The sequence below is a fragment of the Bactrocera oleae genome, chromosome 6 (genome assembly GCF_042242935.1).
Source record: "Bactrocera oleae isolate idBacOlea1 chromosome 6, idBacOlea1, whole genome shotgun sequence".
Classification (NCBI taxonomy): domain Eukaryota; kingdom Metazoa; phylum Arthropoda; class Insecta; order Diptera; family Tephritidae; genus Bactrocera; species Bactrocera oleae.
This window is the reverse complement of record NC_091540.1, coordinates 38,054,493-38,070,909: the sequence shown is the minus strand read 5'-3', so window position 1 is coordinate 38,070,909 and position 16,417 is coordinate 38,054,493. Positions and strand designations below refer to the sequence as shown.

The following is a 16,417-nucleotide window of genomic DNA, read 5'->3' as shown; positions in this document are numbered from 1 at the left end:
TGTAACAAAAGATGAAAAACGTATACATCATTACACCTGAATCGCTGATGGGGTGGAAATCGTCCGAAAATTCAACAGGTTTTAGCCAGTATTTTTTGGGATGCACATGGAATTATTTTCATTGACTAACTCGATTAGTAATACTATTACAAACAACTTAAGCTAGAGACTTTTCAGCCCATTTAGTATATACTGGAGTTTAGAATCTGATTTTTCGGGTTGAATGTATGTGATTTACTCGTACAGTGTTCATTCCCACATACAAACATTAAAGAGCAGAGCTCTTATAATTAATACACTTTTGGAATTTTTGGGAAGTTATTTACTTAAAAACCTACTATTTATTATAAATTATAGGCAATTAATATCCAATTTTTTTTTGAGAATCTCTTTTTTGAAATTAGTTATAGTTAGCCAGAAAACAGTTATTGGCAGTAGGATAAGTAGTGGATCACTCATATCAGAAAATGCTACCGCAAACAAAAAAAAAAACGAAGTACAATAAAATAAATTCCAGTAAAAAGAATTATAGTGCTTTTAAATATCCCAATAAAGCAAAAACATGCTAAATAAGAGTAAAAAGAAAAAAAGAATTGATTAAAATAAACAACAATAAATATAACAACGTAATACAAGAGAAACAAAAAAATTATTAATAAAAACTAAAATCAAGGTCTACTAACACTTACCAAGCCCCCGCATTGAGTATACCATTGCAGTAGGTGGAAAGGGGCACGCTGTTGGTGGCGGAGAGTCCGATGCTGGAAGCACTTTATAGGAAGCTGTGGTGGCGGTACCCACGCCGCTAGTGCTACCTTCCGAATCAGAGTGTGAATTAGTCTCCAGACGCATGTAGGCTGATACTTTCGACTGTATATCAATCGGTAACTGTAATATGATAGTGAGGAAGAGAGAAACATATATCGAAATAAAAGCCCATCAGTTCAATTTCGGAAAAAATGTATTTTTCGCTGTTAAATTGATCATTTCACTTTTGTAATTAAAAAAAAAATTCTTATCCTTAGTTGTGATATTAAAAATTTACCTAGTTAAAAACTTATTATCAGACCTTTTCGTAGGCGACATTGAAAATATCTTCATGAAATATATTGCTAAAATATTTTAACTTTCTAATTCCTATAATTATGCCAATTACAATATTTCAGAAAGGGTCATCAAAGGCCAAGTTACATTTGTTGTACCCTTCACAGGTACACTTTTTATAGCATAAAAGGATATAAAAAGATCTTTATTCTAATTTTAATCGGCCAGCTTGGATGGCATCTATAAAATATAGTGCTTCGATCTGAACAATATGTTCGGAAATTTTAGCAATGCCTGGTATAATAATCTATGCCAAATGCCAAATGTCATGAAGATACCTCATCAAATGAAAATGCTTTCCATACATGTACTTGATTCCGATCTTTCAGTTTGTATGGCAGCTATATTTGTCCGGTGGTTCCAACAAATGAGCAGCTTATAGTGAGAAAAGATGGTGTTGGTTAAAAATTGCAGACAAATATCTCAAAAACTGTGAGACTAGTTCGCGTATATACAGACGGACATTGCTAAATCGACTCATTTCGGCGCACTTATAATTTATACATACTTATGTACTATGTATGTATGGTATATACTTTTCCCTTTGGATATTAAAAAACATCTGCATGGCCCAAGTAACATTTACATTAAATTACATATATATCTCTGTCTTTCAAAATATGTGCAGTTATAGTATGCAAATTTAAATATTATTATAATATTAGATACCATGAATTAATTAAGAGCTATATTTTATTAAACCAATTTGAATCAGTATATATTGATTATCGTCTCTTTCCTCTTCCTTATTCTATAAACAATAGTTAGTATATCCTAACATTAATATGAGAGACTATATCGATTAATATATTGTGATTTGAAACGAAATATGGTTATACTCTAATTATCCTAATATGCCTGACTACAGTTCTCTTTTACTTATTTAATAAGATCATAACAATTTTAATTTCAAACTTATATGCAATTACTCTTCATATTGAGAATTGAATTTACTTACCGATGATACTTTTTGTGGCATGAAACTATCTGGTTTACACTGCAGTAATTGTATTGCTAAATTTATATCCGACTTGTAGCGTTCCTGAAAAAAAAATACATCGTTGTCAAAAAATGCATTTAAAATTATCAAAATTTGATAGAATTTGCAAATATGGTAGAATTTTATAGCGTAACATCATATAACATTTCCATCCTATCGTCGTAAATATTTAAAGCACTTTTATTGAAAGCTAAGAAGCACATTAAGCTAAACAAAATCGTCTCCAAAGACACGTTATCCCAGCTACACGTGTAAGTTAAATGTGCCGGGTCGTATGAGCAAGCGCACTAATTTAGCACTGCACTTGCAACAATGCTTGCCTTCATGTGTACACAGAAGTATACTTGCATTTTTCACACTCTCCGTCTATAAATAAATATAGATACGATTTTCCACAAATAATTTCCCAGCGTGTGAAACCTTTACTACACATATGCCAAATGTGCAGTGGCACTTGTAAGTTCATATGCGACTGACCCAAATCCTTCAAATGGAGCAAAAATTCTCATCTAACCAAATGCGAAATACTTGTCAGAGCACATGTTCATATGTTCAGATGTTGAGAAGGAATGCTCGTAGATTATTTTAATAACACAAAGTCAACAATTGCAGTAAATTGCCTCGTGTTACAGCTAGTTGTTTCTGAAATTGGCGTCAGTTCGCCTGTCACTTTTCTTTCGAATGGGCTGAATTTAATTCTAGTTATTTATTTGCATTCGGCATGGAGTTCCAATTATTTGTTGCTGTTCATATACTATATGACATAAGCACGATTCTGTACATATGCTGTTAAGATTTGGCAAATATGCTTGCTAACATATATTTTATGTATGTATGTATGAATGCAGTGATTTCAGTGATGGGATTTAGTTTTTGCTTCCAGCATGTAATTTTGGAATACCCGGCTTGCGCTGTCATATCAGGTACATAGTTAAACGACAAATATTTGTGAAAATTCGCTTAAATTATCTCCAAGAAACAAAGAAAAAACGCTAACTTCGGCACAGGTGCATTTCTTTTAGCAACCAAATCTGAAAATGTAACGCGCCAACAGAAAATGTTTCGCTAGTTTTTTCTAGCCTCATTGTTTGATATAGACAGCCTTCAATTCGAGTTAATTAAGTTTTCCTTAATAAGGAAAAAAGATTTTGATCGGTAACTTTGTAGGGCTTCTATGGTGTATACTATAATGGTCAGATCTGAACGCTTTGTTCAGAGATTGTAACATTGTGTTAAAAACATCTTGTGAAATGAAAAAGTTTTCTTTTCAAGAAATTAATTTGGATCTATAAGTATGGCATCTATATTTTATAGTAGTTCGATATCGGCGTTTTCACCAAATGAGCAGATGCTTGAGGAGGGACGTGTACAAAATTACAATTACAATTGCATTTATATACCAGGTATACTGGAATATATAACATACAAATGTGTTTGTAAGCAACATTGAACAATGTGAACGAGCCTTAACTTTTTTCTGTTTGGTTGGCATGAACAAATACAGTTATTGAACAAATAGCATCATAATTTTGCATTGTGTTGATTTTGTACTGGAAAGTGAGGATTTGAGGAAAGCATTAATTTTTGGTTTTCATTTGAATAAAAGTGCTGCAGAGTCGCATCCAATATTTGTCGAAGCATATGGTGATCATGCTCTATCAAAAGCAACAGGCAAAAGATGGTTTTAACGGTTCAGAGATAATGATTTTGATGTGAGAAATGAAGAACGTGGAAGGCCACCAAAAAAGTTTGAAGACGCCGAGCTGCAAGCAATATTGTTGAAGATGATACTTTGAGTCATAACCAAATGGCACCCATGTTAAATGTTGCCAATGTTGTTGTTGGGAAAGATCCAAAAGTGTGGAAAATGAGTTCCACATGAATTGAATGGAAGACAAATGGAAAACTGAAAAAACACTTGTGAAATTTTGCTTCAAAGACACGAAAGAAAACCCGTTTTGCATCGAATTGTCTCCTGCGATGAAAAATGGATTTACTTTAAGAATCCTAAGGGGAGAAAATCTTGGGTTAATCCGGGACAACCATCAACATAAACAGCAAAAACAGAACGATTCGGTAAGAAGGCAATGCTCTGTGTTTGTTGGGATCAGAGGGGTGTGGTATATCATGAGCATTTAAAACCTGGTTAAATTGTTAGTACCAATCGCTACAAATGATCAATTTGAACCATGCATTGATAAAAAAAGACCAGAATGGGCCAGAAGGTACGGCAAAGTATTTTGGTTACACGACAATGCACCTGTACACAAAGCAAAATCGGTTCAGGATACAATCAAAGCATTTGGCGGAAAGCTGATACCCCATCCGCCGTATTCACCATCCTCCGTATTACCATTTGCTTTCATTGATGGGACACGCATTGACTGAGCAGCAATTCGATTACTACGCAGTAGTTGAAAATTGGGTGTCTGATTAGTTTGCTTCGAAAGACGAATATTTCTATTGGCATGGTGTCCAAAAATTGTCAGAAAGGTGGTCTAAAAGTGTAAAAAGCAATGGTCAATACTTTGAATACATTTTTTTTACTTTCACATTCAAAATTAATATATCATTTTCACAAAAAATAACTAATTTCATACCGGTACACCTGGTATACGACGTATACTTCTGCATATTTCAAGTATATGTAACTTTCGCAACAATGAATGGAAAGTCCGGAAAAATTACAAAATATCTTATTAAGTGCAACTTTTGGATTCTGACTATTAACCATATAAGTAAGTTTGTAGTATTTGTCAATCATCTTAAAGCGACGTCGGCCGATATTTCAATGATTTACTTTCCAAAATAGCGAAAAGTCAAAGTTTGTCGCATTGCAGAAAGGCATATTTAAATTTTAAATATTTTAAATGCCTTCAACATATGGTAGTAAAAGGGGACTTGACGGACTCTGCAATGTATTGTACATATCTCAAAAACGACTGAACCTTAGCTCATTAAAGTATATGGGAACATTGCAGTTTCGAACTCCACAACTTTTAAGTTAAAACACAAATTTACTACACAAGGAACTATTCCATATAACAACGATGATGTTAATGACTGCTTTCTTATAAGTTTAATATAATATGAAAGATACACAAATATAATAACTCCATCATTCAGATTATTCTATGTAACTTAGACTTTTATACTTGTATATAGCATATGATCAAGTATACAAATTTAAAAAATATCACATTTAATGTTCTAATACTTCCAAAAGTGCATGTACCAAATACCACATGTTTCCAACGTATTCATTAGGATGGGCTAAAAAAACTTTTTATTCTTTTTATTAGATACCGTGAAAATATCGTCCGAAATGACAAACAAAAATTCGGGTAAACTTGAGCTCTTAATATTAATATTAACAGATGGCGCTTTGTGATTAGATTGAACAATCTTTTTTATTTGGTTTGGATATTTAATGTACCTTATTTAAACAAATTATTGTATAGTGAAAATGAAAATTTATTATTGAAGGCTTTTTAACGATCCTATATGATTTTTTGTTAAGTCGACTCGTTAAAAAGTTATTCAAGGTCAAAGTCCAACCGTAAATCGTTAAAGAAAATGCTTACAATCCTTTATATTTTTCACAAAATAATGCCTCGAAATCATAAAATATCTTATTTTTTATGACTTTTGTTGTTTATATTCGATAAATTCAAAGAACTTTTGTTTTTAATTTCGCACGATTGAAAAAAAGCGGTGAGAAGGCATTTTATAAAAACATGATCTAAAGTATTAAAAATATTAGAAATTTCTATTATATTATTATAAATTTTTTTACTGTTTGTATATAATTTATTTATATATTAAGATTATAATTGAGTTTAAGAAGCGTGATGTAACCTTAAGTTATATAATATTATACTTAAATAATATCATTAAAATGTTTGTGCGCAAGCCCAGTAAACGGCTACGACGCATAACTTAGCCTTGATCCACATGTAATATCTAACGGAAAAATATACTAAGATTGATCGTATACACCAAACTATTCGTACCTGCATAAAGCCACCCAGTGAGAACTTTGTACACTTATATTTTGGGAATTTATTTAAATAGTTCAATACACAAATACTTTTGTGCTTCTGAATTAATAATATTATATATATTGTAGCTGACTTCGTTTCACTACTACTCTGCTCGCTATCTTCGCATCACCTGCTTGTCAACAATTTTTATGGAAACAACAACATAGTTAACCACCAGAAAGTGTGCGAATAACTCATTAATGTGATACAAACCATTTTCAATACTATCAAGTTTTGTTTGAACTATTTTAGACCAATTTTATGGCCAATTTAATGGCTCAAATGACAAATTTCTGTGTCAAATGAAGATGCAAATATTTATTTTAATATTTTAACCTCGACCTGGTGGGCGGTACTCGCAACAAAACGAAACGATATTATATTGGGCGAAAAAATTATTTCTTCACCCAAAAAAAAACAAGAAAAACGCAACACAATTGCAATAAGATAGCAAACTACCGTGTTGACCGTTATCGCGCCATGATAACTGACTATTCGATGCCTGAAATTGAAGCCCGTGATCCCGGCGGCATTTGGTTTTGACAAGACGGTGCCACTCCCCATACATCGCATCAATCAATGGATTTATTGAGAGAACACTTCGGTGAGTAGATAATTTCACGATTTGGGCCGGTCGATTGGCCACTAAGATCATGTGATATCAAACCGTTAGAATTTTGCCTGTAGGGATATGTAAAGGCTAAAGTCTATGCGGGCAATCCTGCTTCGATTTAGGCCTTGGAGCAAAGCATCACGCGTGTCATTCGCCAGTTCCGACTCGAAATGCTCGAACGAGTCAACTAACGACTCGAACTAAGTACAACGGATGGACCATCTGAGACGTAGCCGCGGCGAACATTTGAAAGAGATAATCTTCAAAAAATAAATTCCAAAGAATGTTCTTTCGATTGATAATAATTCGCTACTCTCCAAAGCTTGTCAATTCGAATTCAGCTATTATAAATATGCGCCTTAAATTTAACTTTAACATAATGCATTACCCGCGAGAAAAAATTAATAATCGTAACAATTTTCGTGCAGGGCAGTTTTGCCTTAGTGCAACTACCATGGACGATGTTATTCCTTTGCGGTCTAGAATACGACAAGTTTTACGTATGATATAAGCTAGAAAAATTTTGTTATAAAACCCCTGGCCCATACATATGTATATATTTAAGTAAATTGCGGTTTAAAAGTTGTAGACCCTTCAATTTGTCGGATAACATCAGCCTTGCACATAATATCAAACACATTTTTTACCTGTACCCCAACTTAACCAAAATCAAGCTTCGAAGTTTCGCTGGTGTTCAAATGTGTAATGTAATAAATAGTTTTGTTTCATTTTCTTAATTGAATTAATAGCTCAATCAACATTGAAAAGTGTACGATTGTCTGCAATGGAGTTATAAAGGGGCAAAGGGGCAAACCATGGTTAATCGATTGGAAAGCCTTAAAATGCAGCAATGAAAGCCCACAATCAGTAAGCGGCAAAGAGTCACGACATTTGCACACATAAATTATGGACGAAGCACTTAACGCAATTACAAAAACAATCACATTGCGCCCTAACAATGATATTGAAAACTCGCTTCGATTGCAGCGATTAACAAACCGTTGAAACAGTTATTAAAAGCGAGAACACAATGACAATTAAGCAGTAGTAGAGCAACAAGCGAATGGAAAAATCCAGAACTTCTGTTTAACGGCAGAATCATCTGTGTGCCGGTTTCAACGTTACTTCAACAGAAACTTCATTGTGGATTGTATACTTCAAGGTGGCCACCGCGTAAACTCATGGCTGGGTATTACCGCTCATATTTACCAACGCGCGATGCCACATGAAAAGCGTCCTGAACGGCAGCATCAACACCGTTGTCAGCGATTTAAACTTCGTCAGAAATCTCGACCACCGTTAAACTCGCAAATCTCTCAAGTGTATTTTTCGCGTCCATTGCGCTACTACAGCCTCTTCATTCTGCTGATCCTAACGCTCTCTGTGCCTTTTGTGGCGCATACAATGTACTTGAATCAAACTTTTCTCCGCAACTCAGTAGTGCTGTCGTTTGTCGGTTTCAGCCGTTTCACATTCCTGCACATAAGCGTAATCGGCACGCTAATGCGTCAGTACTACAAGCAACGGGAGCTGATCACGTGCACCAATCGCATGCTGCGTTTGCAGTTAAGCATAAGCCGGATTGCCAGCCAGCTTGGAAGCAACGCAGGATTCATCCCACCGCGACTACAATATGATAGATACACGACGCTCATGTTATGCTTCAAGCTGATACCGTTACTATTGTCACCCACATGGACTATATTCATTGTACGAATAGAGCATGTGCTGCATCGTCCCGTTTACCTTGTAGCGCTACTCATTCTCTACTATTGCCATCTGGCTTTGCAGTTAACGCTCGGTAATTATTTTTTGAACACCTTAATATTGACGCAGCAGCGCAAGAAGGTAAATATACTATTACGGACAGCTCTTCAACAAGCCGCTAGGCATTCGGTACACTCACGGCCATTCAATAGGCGTAGTCGATATCAGTTTCACACGCTGGTGTACACAATAAAGCGACTGCGTTCCGTTCACGAGACAAATTCACAAATCAGTGGCTCGCTGTCGCGCCTCTATGGACCTCAGCTGGTGGCCTTTCTTGGTTTCGTGCTGACCGAATGCACTGTGCAGTTTTTCGTGCTCTACTTCGCATCGTGCAGCCGTCATGCTACATTTCCATTTAAATCAGCGCCACCGCCGTCCAGACTAGGAGAACCCTGTCGAATAAGATGGAATCCATGGGCTATTGTTTATATCTTCGGCCTGCTCAGTGACATGTGTTTAGTTGTTAGTGCAGCACATCAACTGCAATCACGTGTACAAGCCACACGTGTCGTGCTGGCGGAAGGTAGTGCTCGTTTGCCGTTGTTGCAAGCCATGTGCCGCCATTGCAGCGATGCACAGTTGGCCCGTACGGTGAGTAAATGATAGTAGTTTACGCTTTCATTTCCTTTACCGTTTTTGAAACAGTAAACCTAACGTAAAGTAAATAATGTAACGGCAAAAACTGTATGCAAAATTAAATGCAGTGTTTAAGCATCCGTAGTATTTTTGATTTTATAGACAGATATGGGAATCGCTTTCAACTACTACTGCAAATTCTTATTTCGTCTCATACAGAGAGAAAGGTGGGTTTTTTTTGTTTTTATAAAGTAGGGGAAATACCGAAAGCCGGAGTGCGGAGTGTTCGCTAAACCTGACCTACTCTTTTCACATATCTCTCCCACAGAACCTCCGGATTAAGTATTACTTTGTGAGTGACAAGACATTTTAAGTCTCTTTCATGGAATGGGCAGACGGCCACGTAATCAGCTGTGTATGTCTGAGTTTTGACATGATTGAGGCTTCCGCTTTGCTGACAGCTTTCCAGTTCTTAGGGAACAGAAACATGCGTGTCTTCAAATTTTCCATCGTAAAACCACCACCGATTATAGTTTTTGTTTTTGTGTTAAAAATGCGAGAGTAATAACAGAATATGTACATGTTTAGAGTCTTCTATGCACTATGTATGCGTCGGACAGTTCGGATGGAATCTGTACAGTTAGCTTCTAGAGCACCCATGCCAACTTAATATTTGGGTCAGGTGGAAATCCTGGTTCTAATGGCATCTGTCTATCCACGAATCATCAGTCTGTGGGTCCACCGTCCTTTGGGTGAGGTTTGGCACCGTTTGCCACCAAGTGGTTTCTTACTATGCTTTCGTCCACTTTACCAATCATGTTAAGCATGCACAGAGGTAGAGGTATAAAGGTGCTTCCTCCGGGGGCTGATTTGGTTTAAAAAGGAGAGCCAATCGTTAAACTTTACATGGGTCGGGGAACATCCCTTCTTTTAAGCACGCATTGTATATTTTTGCGAACAAATTTGGTCTTAAATTTATGGCTTCCTTTAAGGCTTGATAAGGCTGCTTTTAACTTTTCCCGCTATGACTGTTTGCATTTTCAGACAATTCAAAAATAAATTCGTTGATTGTTTATAAGCCGCTTATGGCCTTCTTTATATGGCAGTTTAATAGGTATTTGTAAAAAGATTAATTCACCGATTCGTACAAATAAACCACGTGCGACTTCTACCACACAAAAAATTTAATAAAAATGAATATGTCTACATATTATATATACAAGTATATATGGCGGGTCTAATAGCCGCACTGCATCTATATGCCAAAGTTTTATCCATGACGACTGGCTGATGTATGTATGATAACGTTGAATGCCATATTAGATAAATTATTTATTTTTTTGTTCCTTTACGAACGTTTTTAATTGAATAATTTACCAAAATTTATCTAAATAAATTCTTGTTCTTTAAACACTTTGTGAAATCGAATTTTTATACCCTGAATAGGGCATATTAAGTTTGCCACGAATTCGGTAACACCCTGAAAGAAAGGTGTGAGGTCATATAAAATATATATACAATATATACGTTCAATTTTAGAAATCGATTTTGAAATTTTGCACACGTCCTTTTCTCCCCAAGTTGCTGCTTATTTGTCGGAACCGCCGATTTCGGACCACTTTTACATTATTATTTCTATGTATTAGTTAAAATTATACCTATCCGCTGTATTATTATTATTTTATGGTTAATATAAAATTCTCGCATTTTCTATAATATCGATTAGCAATATGCTATACCAAATACTTATATAATCAACATTAGTAGTAGAGCGGCAACTATACATTAGTCGCTTTACATAATAGTATTTTTAATTTTCTCCTCAATTTAACCTACTGTTCAAACAGGTTATACGATTTATCCGGACGAACTTTTAAGCAACAGTAAAAAAACTAGAGTATTTCCGTTATATTTTTGGATATTCTTCTCAGCCACTGGCTGTCAGTCTTAATTAAATATCTTAATATTACACAGAAGTTAGACTTATTTGTTATTTCAAATATACATTTTAGATTCAAAAATTTTAAATTCACTTTGGAAAGCTATTTTTTTACCTCTCCTCAACCTAAGTCCTCTTCCATATAACAAAATATATTTATTAAATAATTTATAAATATTCTTAGTACGTGCTTTTCATGCTTTTCATGTTAATAAATGTGAAAAATTAAACATTGTCACTTTTCCATTAAATTACAAAGCTAAGACCAATTATTTAAAGTGGTCACTGTCGAGCTACAAATTATAGGTTTCTGTTGCTGTGAAAATGTTTAAATAAGTGCTACTCTTTGAACTCAACTAGCTCAGATAAAATATCCGTAATATATTTAAATTATATATTCATTAATTTTATTGAAGTATTTTGAGGAATATACCCTTCATGAAGTGATTTATATTTATTTGTTAAAATTTAATAACACATGTAAATGTTTTAACAAAATGCATTTGGTATTTCTGATATAAATATGATATTCTTAGCCTATTACTGATATAAACGGGTCCTATAAACCATAAGTAAATAATTCGATAGAAGAAAATCATGTGGCCGGTCACATGATGCCATTTCATAATAAGATATTTTGAGTTAGAAAACTTTTTCAGACACATATACATAAAATCAAACTATAAAGAAGTAAATATAAAATTGTTTGGATAACCAAACGATCTTGGTTCAGGGTCTTCATCAAAACCGACCTCTACCCCATTTTTGTGAAGAAAACTTTATTTATTAAACTTTTCACAGCCGCTTGCCTTCCTAGTAGGTATTTTAGAATAAAGCTGTGTACGAACTCTGTGATACTTGTGCCACGCAGCTATAGCAATTATGCGCACCCAAAGCACTTAATCACGTTGCAAATTTCGCAATATATTATATTAACCAAAATCGAGAGGGCAGAATAAATATAAATTTGAAGCTCGTGTGATCGCTGCAGTCTTTGCAAATCAATGCTCAAAGAAAATCACACGAAAACAGAGGGGTTTAAAAATGGGATTTCGAAAAACAGAAAAACTGCGGAAAGAAAGTATCGTCCTACAGCCACGTTTCATTTATTACCTCGCATTGGGAGTTTTCTATGTTTCGAATGTCATAGGCATTACGACCTTTAAATACGAACGGAAAACTAAATACTTGCGACGGTGCCAAGCCCAAGCTCTTCGCCTAACCAGGCATCAGCCACATCACTTTCGCCTGCGACACTCACGTGCTCTTCAGTGGTACAGCAGAGCTTTGCTGTTTCTGATCATTGCAGCGATTCCTTTCGTTCTGCGCGTACTCTTTCAAGAAATGCATTTCCTTACATTAACCAGACTCCTCGCATTTGTTGGCAACATGCGGTACGTATTAATACAAGGAATCATCACTGTTCTAATGTTTATCAACTGTTGTCGGCAACGCCGCTTAATTCGCTTCCTCAACCGCTTACTGCGCTTGCAAATACCACTTCTCGAGATTACAGACTACCTGAGGATGAACAGCGCAGAAGTTGCACGCCTACATCGACTCGATTTTACCACTTGCATCTTAATGTGCGCAAAAGTTGTGAACGCAATCCTCCCGTTCGTGTGGACGGAATATGTGATACGCAGGGAACGGGCCACACAGCGTCCGAAACTTCTCGCTTCGCTGATTTTCAACTGCTGCTGTATGGTGATTTTACAAATGCTAGTGGTGCTGTATTACATATGCTCCTTAAGAGTCGCCAATTATGGTAAACAAATAAACACGCTGTTGCAGTGTGCTCTCGCCGAAGTTAAAGCGCGTTTAGAGGAACTGTGGCCCCTCAATGCCAATGAACGCAATCGGATTATGTGCCTAAGCACGGTCGTTAGCCGTCTGCAGCGCTTGCATAAAAGAAATACGGAGCTGGGTCGTGAGCTAGTTGGGATCTACAGTCCAGCATTGCTGGCTTATGTCTTTTTCGCTATAGTGATGTGTACTGTCCAGCTGTTTGTGATTTATTTTTTGACTTGCAGTCATAAGGCTGGTATTTTTAAGACCGATGGCACTATAACCCCGAAAGACAAGTGCTCTACACCTAACTTTGTGGGTGTGATTCAAGTGTTTACTATGTTTACAGATATTTGCATAATTATGTGGGGCACGTATGTCATGCAGGAAAGCTTTAGTGCTACGAATCTTATTGTGGCTGAAAGCAGCACTATTTTGCCTTTTCCTCGTAGCTTATGCAGCAGCCTTTGCTGTGAAATACAACTGGAGACCGTGGTAAGGTTATATCTACATACATATATAATTTAATTAACACAACCAAAACACATAATTGAAAGTGAACACAAAACTGGGGGTCGTCAAATCCCTTCCATCGTATCTACATATATCTACAAGAATAAATAAAGCGCATATAATTTAACGCGCTGAACATTATTTTCTAAGGCGTCAGTCGTCTGGGGTTATCTGTGTAGAGAAGCGACTTCATATAACCCCACAAAACATAGTCCAGCGTGTTAAATCGCATGATCTTGAAGGTCACAAAAGTTTCCTTCAAAAATTGTGTTTTCGGTTGTTGTATGGCATTTAGCGCCGACTTAATGGAACCAGAAGTCGTCCACATCAAAATTCGAGGCTCTATACGGTTCCCCATTGACTGTAACATTATGGCCGGTCTAAACCCTGTATATACTACATATATATTTTAGATGGGGCTCTTCTTGAACCTTTCGAAATTTAGTTCTTCTACTTCTAACCCAACCGAGCCTAAGTGCATGGTTTATAATAAGTACATACATGGTGACAGTTGTGTGTGCCAACTCTCAATGGCAGCTGTCAACATTTGAACTTTGCTCTAAAAAACAAAATATTATCTAATAGTACCTTTTTCTAACTAATCGTTAATTAATGCACTCAGTATTAAAGAATTTCTTCTTTTTTTTATATGCTGCTTCATTGTTCTTTTGCTACATATGGATGCGACGAATCAAATTGTACATATACATACATACAGTTGGCAGACTTTGCACTATATTTACGCATTGATAATCAACAACAACATAAGATTGGGCGACGCTATGCTTCTATTATGATATGTGGTCTCTTTGCTATGGAACGTCGTTTGATATTTGTAATTTTGCAAACAATCTTAAATTATCTGCTCATACTTATCCAATATGACAAAGTTACTTAATAAAATTTATTGTTATCCTTCACTAAAATGTTTATTGCAGTCATTATAAATGAAACATGTTGTGTAATAAAAAACAGTTTAATGATCTCCTTCATCTTATGTGATTGTAATTGCGTTGGGAGGTATGGTAACTCATAGCGAATGAGGTATGAAAACGAATTTATGTTTTCCGCGCATTCTAATCTTTTATTTGAATATTTCAGTATTGCTTATGTATTCGTATATAATAATCAAAATTATATTACTACTATTTCTGGCATGTATAGTAGTATGTCACCGAGAGATTGTTTTATACAGTTATGAACAAAACAATAGGGTCACTTTAGTTAAGTGTAAATTGAATTAAATTCGTTGAGATCCTTTTACGAGAATTATTTAGTGCTTTGACGAAATGATTAGTGGGCTTCACGGTTCTTAAAAATACTCAGTAAGGAACACTCAAAACAAACTTTAAAATAGCTAAACGCTTAATATAAATCAAAACCGTCGTAGGCCGTGGGTAAAACGATCTATTCTTATTTTCATCGAAAAAATGTACGAAGTATCGTATATTGTTGGCATATTCCCGTATATTTAAACTTTTTTGGGTTTATATACTTGTATTCGTTGGTTAGTTTTCTTCCGAAATTTGAACGTTTATTAAAAAAAAAATCATTTAAAGTAGTATTATTCAAAGTAATACCCAGCTGAAGCTACAACATTTCCCCATCTTTCTATCAATTTGTAGATTCCATGACCGGAAGAAATGATAGTCAAAAGGAGCAAGGTTTTGTCTATAAGACAGGTGAGGCAAAACTTCCCAGCCGTTGTTTTCCAAATAGTTTTTAACCGGTTAACATGAGGCCGAGCGTTATCATAATGGAAAATTATTTCTTCAATCGCCGCTTCAGTTGGATGAGTTGTTATCGGCGGTTTTAGAAGCTCATAATACAACACGTTCTTTTGATCCCACAAATTACAGATAATTACCTTGGCCTCCTTGATTTTCACTTTGCCGTTGATTTGGTTTATTGGTCACCCATGTCGTTTTTTATCCTTCAAGCCGAAGTCACTGCTTTTAAATCGTGCAAACCAATTTTGGCATATTCACTGTAAAAACGACGACCATATTGAAGTAATGAAGAAGAATTCCCCGCAAAAACACTTCTAGCAGGCTAAAAGTTTGACATATTTGAATGAAAAATATTTTTATTGACATGAAATGACATATACTGAAAAAGAAGCACAAGAATAGTAGCTTTCTAATGCATGTTCCGAATATTGGAACAATGTTTTTATAATTAAGTTACGCCATCTCTTGGCAAACTGCACAAATATAGTTATATACTCAATATTCTGATTAAATTTGTATTCGTGTTCACTTATTGTTGGGCGCAGATTAGTTGAAAAAAATTTATGTAAATGATCATCTTAAAAGGTGGCAGAGAAGCTAACGCTCATTGTTCACAAAATTTCACAAAGATTGCTCAGGTGCTTAACACGTCAAAAAGTGGCAAAATGTGCTCTAGTCAGACGAAAACAAAGTAAAGGTTGGGAAAACCGAAAATTTGTCTTTATAATCCACGATATACCACTAAAATGTGTACGAGTGCAGGTGGCTGTATTATGGTGGGGGTGTGTTATCCTGGCTTTTTACGTCCAAATATTTCAAAAAAGAATGCTATATTTTGCTCATTAGCAAATGGGTACATGGGGTATGTCAACAATACAATGACACCAAAACACCTAAGGTTTAGTAAAAAGAGGTTTTTCGGACAATGGAGTTAACGTTATGGATTGGCCTGAACAATCTCTAGACATAAAATCTATGGGAAATTTGTGAATGTAGTGAAGGAGCGCATAGTCTTAAGGAAAACAAAAAAATAATATTTTGGTTGTAACCCCATTTTTATGACCAGTAAAATTATATTGGGGTCAAATATTTTAACTTTCACAAAAACGAGAAAAGTTTTTTTTGTTAAATATCATTTTCATATTTCTTTCATAATTGTAATGAAGACAAGATGAAAAAAATCCTTTTGAATTCACTTATTTTTATAGTCTGAATAGTATATCCTATTGTTTTTTCCATAACTGTATATATATATACATATGTTTGAATACAACTTGTGTCAACACATTTGGACGATGCTTACTTGGGTTGGTTCCTCACCCATTCAAATCCATATCCGAC

General features: G+C 35.2%; 2 protein-coding genes across 3 annotated transcripts in view; one reads left to right on the top strand and one right to left on the bottom strand.

Annotated features, from left to right (window-relative positions):
* Positions 1-362: 362 nt before the first annotated feature.
* Positions 363-16,417, bottom strand: part of LOC106622168 (tight junction-associated protein 1) — a 135,479-nt gene continuing 119,424 nt past the window's right edge. Inside the window, exons 3-5 of one of the 2 annotated variants that reach the window (XM_070110980.1) lie at positions 2,063-2,146; positions 690-888; positions 363-565 (exon numbers count right to left, since the gene is read on the bottom strand). In XM_070110980.1, coding sequence (XP_069967081.1) covers positions 471-565; positions 690-888; positions 2,063-2,146 — 378 coding nt within the window. In that variant the 3' untranslated portion in view covers positions 363-470. Of the gene's footprint in view, positions 566-678; positions 889-2,062; positions 2,147-16,417 lie in introns of those variants that run through there. The other variant, XM_036364805.2, reaches the window with a different exon arrangement.
* Positions 7,839-9,133, top strand: Gr77a (Gustatory receptor 77a). Its single transcript, XM_070111301.1, has one exon. The coding sequence runs from the start codon at positions 7,979-7,981 to the stop codon at positions 9,131-9,133; it is 1,155 nt and encodes a 384-aa protein (XP_069967402.1). The 5' UTR covers positions 7,839-7,978.

What these genes read in the sequence shown, in the direction of transcription:
- Gr77a (XM_070111301.1), top strand. Translation starts at nt 7,979, where the DNA reads ATGCCACATGAAAAGCGTCCTGAACGGCAGCATCAACACCGTTGTCAG.